Source organism: Triticum urartu, chromosome 2 (genome assembly GCF_003073215.2).
Source record: "Triticum urartu cultivar G1812 chromosome 2, Tu2.1, whole genome shotgun sequence".
In the NCBI taxonomy this organism is placed as follows: domain Eukaryota; kingdom Viridiplantae; phylum Streptophyta; class Magnoliopsida; order Poales; family Poaceae; genus Triticum; species Triticum urartu.
Window position 1 is genome coordinate 683,763,049 of NC_053023.1, and position 4,714 is coordinate 683,767,762.

Below are 4,714 nucleotides of genomic sequence, written 5' to 3' on the forward strand. Positions count from 1 at the left end.
ATCTACCGGTTGGTCGTCCGGTGTTTGTCAGAGGTCACAAGACAGTGTTAGTTCGGCAGTTTTGGATTAGCCCTCTGACTGAGGATAGCGCATTTCTGGCTTGGCGTGTCCTTGGATCACGATAGATCACCCCCGTCGCCGTATTGGCGGTCGCCGTCGGTTTTATCTGAAGTTTCTGAGAGCTAAGCAGACGGCCGGATAGATCGACGCGATGAACCATGGACCATGAATCTGAGTATCTGGCCGTCGTATCACCTGGTAGGCAGTTACTGTTTGACCGAGACCTGGGAGATAGGGAATATCCAGAGTAGCAATGAATAATCACCGGCGCCATTTTTTATTTTCTGTGACATACGACTGGTTCAAAAGAATTTGCATCATCCCACAGTGGGCATCGCCGTTGCGTCAGGATCACTTTCGTGGTGACATGCTCACAAGGGGGCCATGGCTAGCGAGATCTCTTCCTCTATTAATACTGGCCCCTGCCCCTGCCCCGGCCCCATCGTGTTCGGTCGTGTACTTCTCCTCTATCTATCCAATCTTTTTCCTGTCTGTTTCAAGAGCTCTGGGAGGGCGAAAATGAGCAGCTCGATGAGCATGGTGGAGGCGAGGCTGCCGCCGGGGTTCCGGTTCCACCCGCGGGACCACGAGCTCGTGCTGGACTACCTCTGCCACAAGCTCTCCGGCGGTGGTGGCCGCGGCGGTGGCGGCGTGGACATGGTCGACGTCGATCTCAACAAGTGCGAGCCATGGGAGCTTCCAGGTACGATCTGTCATCCCTTCCATCATGCACCCAGCCAGCAGAAGGAAACATTTTTCAGTTTTGAATGGCAAAAAAGAAAAGAAATCACCTGGAAAAAGATGATAATGGCTTCGCCCGGGTTCGAACCGGAGACCTTCAGTGTGTTAGACTGACGTGATAACCAACTACACCACGAAACCTTGGTGCTACATGCACGATTAGAGCGTATTCATATCGGAAAACAGCAAAGTAGAACCATCATGTTCAGTTCAATGATGATGATTTATTTTCTTGAAAATATAATACTGGTAATGTTAGTCATCCTAGAATCCTTATATTCGGTTCATGAATTAGATTTTATTTTCTTTTGCAATTCACACAACTTCATCAACCTAGAATCATTATATGCAGTTCAATACTGTTGATTTATTTTCTTGCAAAGAGAATACGGCCAATGTTAGTCATCCTAGAATCCTTATATTCAGTTCATTAATTAGCTTTTTTTGCAATTAGCACAACTTCATTAACCTAGAATCATCATATGCAGTTCAATACTGCTGATTTTAGTCATCCTGCTCGTCGTCTCTTACCCATTGTTGCATGCACGCAGACGCGGCGTGCGTGGGCGGCAAGGAGTGGTACTTCTTCAGTCGGCACGACCGCAAGTACGCGACGGGGCAGCGCACCAACCGCGCCACGCACACCGGCTACTGGAAGGCCACGGGCAAGGACCGCGTCATCACCGGCGACGGCGCGGCGGCGGTCGTCGGGATGCGCAAGACGCTCGTCTTCTACCTGGGGAGAGCCCCCCGGGGAACCAAGACAGAGTGGGTCATGCACGAGTTCCGCGTCGAGGGACGCCCGCCGCGCTCGGTTCACCGCCAGCTCGCCACCCCCCACGACGGCTCGCCGCCGTTTCTCCTCGAGGTACGTGTCCCACTTCTACACTTCATGCACGCCACACGTTCCGATGACCGTCGCGGATCGACGGCTCGCATGCGTTGCATGTTTGCATGAATTAGGAGTTTGCTTGCCACTGCCAGCGTGTGCCATTATAAATTAGTTTTACAGTTGATTATGCACGGAGGAGTCAGACAGTAATAGTACTCGTTGATTATGTTTTCCAGTTATAACAAGAAATGGAATCCGGCTCCCCTTTGGGAGGGAGGCGTATAGAGAAAATGTACCCACTGATTGGGCGTAGCCTTTTTGTATTGTTTCACTCCCGGCCGTTCGTGCAGAGGAAGGTGGCTTATTCGTCTGCTGCATATAGTTGAACATTGCTAATTTTGACCGCCAGACAAAATATTTCTTTGGTATTCTGTCTAGCTGTACGTACGATTCGGTACGTGCTGCGTCGATCCCGATAAGATAAAATACGTATACTTACGACGACTATACATGCCACTAGGCAATCATTGTTGGTGACCTAGTCTAGCTTATCGAAATGCAAACATGGTACACACATAGTATGGCATATCACCAATGTCGTTCCAAGGTTTGGTGAAGGCAACGTCCAAGGTCGTTCGCTTGGCGCCGTCGCCATGCATCAGCGCGGCATTAAACAACGTGATACTGCTTTGAAAAGGATCTGACCGTCTCATTATCGTTTTTTCCAATTTTGACTTCCTTTTTTCTGTCAGAGGTGAAGCTCAAGTTGACAAAAAATATTTTGACAATGGCATCCCAAGTTGCCAATTTCTTTTGTTATGGAAAATTCTAGCAGCCTGTTGGCTGGTAAGAACATGTGGCTATCATGACTCCTTAAGGTCACAACCGAACAATTTTCTCGCAAAAAAGAAGATTAGTTTATACTTCCTCCATCCAAAACAAGTGTTGCAGATTTAGTAGTACAATACTCCCTCCGTTCAGAAAAACCTGTCCATCAAATGGATGTATCTAGCACCAAGTTAGTGCTAAATACATCCATTTGATGGACAAGCTTGGGACAAGCTTTTCCGGACGGAGGGAGTACTATTTATGAAAAGAGGTAGTAGTATCTTATTATTATCCTATTTTTCAAGGTCGTCAGGCAATAGGCACCAGCTTGAATCATCAAGTGTCCATCAAATCCAATTATCTAGAGAGAACACAAGTGCTAAAATGGAAATATTGCAAAACGCAGGAGGACTGGGTGCTGTGCAGGGTGTTCTACAAAAGCACAACCGCCGCCCCAACACCGGCCTCCGACGAGTCGTCAGGTTCCTTGAGCAGCGACCTTGGCGTGGCGCCGGTGCTGCTGCCCGTAGCACCTATCAATGTCGTTGGCCGGACGCAGATGGCCGAGATCACGGACGGCTACTATGGGCAGCAAGAGCACCCCACTGGCATCCTTCCGGTTGTGCACCACTGGCCCGTGGCGTCATTGCCGTTCACGAGCTTCAGGGACCTGCTAGGTGACATGGTGGAAGGGAGCCGCGGTGACCCGAAGCCCGAGTGGAGCGTCGACGACGGCTACACGCGTCAGAGCGTGCCACAGACCTGGAACCCGTTCTGACTTTTGAGTCGGTGGGTTTCCGCAGGGTAGATGGTAAGGGTAGTAAGAGTATACGTTGTGCCGTCCACCCGGTCGTCATATGTTTGATCAGTGAGCAATTTGTTTTGTCCATTTCTGTAGTAGTGCGGTTGTATGGCTTTTATTAGCCCTAGTGCAGTAGTTAAGAATTGTAAATTGGATAAATGGCATGTTGCAATTCAGTAAATATATTGTATTTTAGATATTATTTCATTTTTAAAATAGGGTGTAAAATTACTTAATTATGAAGTTTGTTGTAAAATCATTTCTCCTCAATAGCACTCCTTGGTTAGATTGCCTATGCTTGCAACACCCAAATGCTTTTGTAGCCCTAGCCTCCAACACTTCCTACCTTTGCAAAACCATCAACCACCATATGCCTACCCTGCAAAATATAACCTTTGTATTTACCAACAATGGTACTTCAACCTATTTCTAGGACACTTGGCTCACTACAAGACCACTAGCTATCACATTCCCTATCCTTTCTCCCGCTCCGAGGTTCCCATGATTAGGGTGCAAATATTGTGCATTTCGGTTTGGAAGCTAACCTGCGGAATCGTTTAATCTTTACCGCCTCGCATGATTTGGTTTATCTTTTGGTTATGTTGGAGGACTTCATTCATTGTCGGACCAGGATCAACGCTTTCTATTAGGGGATTAGGGGGCAAGGATTTCTCCACAGGGAGTGCCTATGATGTACTTCTTCCCGGGGGGGGGGGGGGGGGGGGGGGGGGGAGATCGACAGGAATGGCCCGCTCATTTGGAGCTCAAAGGTTCCTAACAAAGTGAAGATCTTCGCTTGGATACTCTACCATGACAGGTTAAATACTCGTGTCAACCTCGTCCACAAGGCACATCAACACCTACTCCGCCTGCACGCGGTGCCAGGCGCCCACTGGAGACGTCTCCTACCTCTTCATGCCCCCCCCTACACCGTCCGCATCTGGCAGAGCTTGGGCATCACCCAAGTCTTGGAATTCATCAACGATCTATGGGAGTGCTCGCTTCATGCATGGAACCTTCAGGTGTATTTCTATTCGTGTTGTGCACAATCTTATGGAAAATTTGGAAAGCTAGGAATGATAAAGCCTTTAGGGCCTTAGATAGGCGTTCTACTACCTACTCTAGACTCATCATCTCTGATCTAGATATGTGGCCACATAGGCTCTCTAAGCTATGTGACATGGAAGCCATCTCCTTGTGACGGCTTTTACTCTTTTCATGTTGTAATGTGCCTCTTTATTCTGTAACACAGCTTACTGTGACACGTTTGAGTAATGTATTAAGGTGGGGGAGTTTGCCTGCTGATTCTAAAAAAATAGGAATAGTTTTTTGCATCACAAATTTACAATCACCTAAGAGGGTTTCAGACACAACATAACACCATCACAAAACACTTCCCTGTTGGGAGCTATAGAGCATGCATTTCTTAGTCGATTGAGAATTAGCTAATG

At 48.0% G+C, this 4,714-nt stretch overlaps 1 protein-coding gene and 1 non-coding gene across 2 annotated transcripts; one reads left to right on the plus strand and one right to left on the minus strand.

Moving 5' to 3' along the window:
* Positions 1-411: 411 nt before the first annotated feature.
* On the plus strand, positions 412-3,458 carry LOC125539726 (protein CUP-SHAPED COTYLEDON 1-like). Its single transcript, XM_048703237.1, has 3 exons — positions 412-763; positions 1,353-1,669; positions 2,868-3,458. The coding sequence occupies exons 1-3, from the start codon at positions 445-447 to the stop codon at positions 3,237-3,239; spliced, it is 1,008 nt and encodes a 335-aa protein (XP_048559194.1). The 5' UTR covers positions 412-444; the 3' UTR covers positions 3,240-3,458.
* Positions 869-942, minus strand: TRNAV-AAC. Its single transcript has one exon. It is a non-coding gene; the product is annotated as a tRNA-Val (tRNA).
* Positions 3,459-4,714: the final 1,256 nt, after the last annotated feature.

Coding starts and splice junctions, on each gene's coding strand:
- LOC125539726 (XM_048703237.1), top strand. CDS start 445: ATGGCTAGCGAGATCTCTTCCTCTATTAATACTGGCCCCTGCCCCTGC. Junction 764..1,352: donor CGAGCCATGGGAGCTTCCAG/GTACGATCTGTC, acceptor GCATGCACGCAG/ACGCGGCGTGCGTGGGCGGC. Junction 1,670..2,867: donor CGCCGCCGTTTCTCCTCGAG/GTACGTGTCCCA, acceptor TGCAAAACGCAG/GAGGACTGGGTGCTGTGCAG.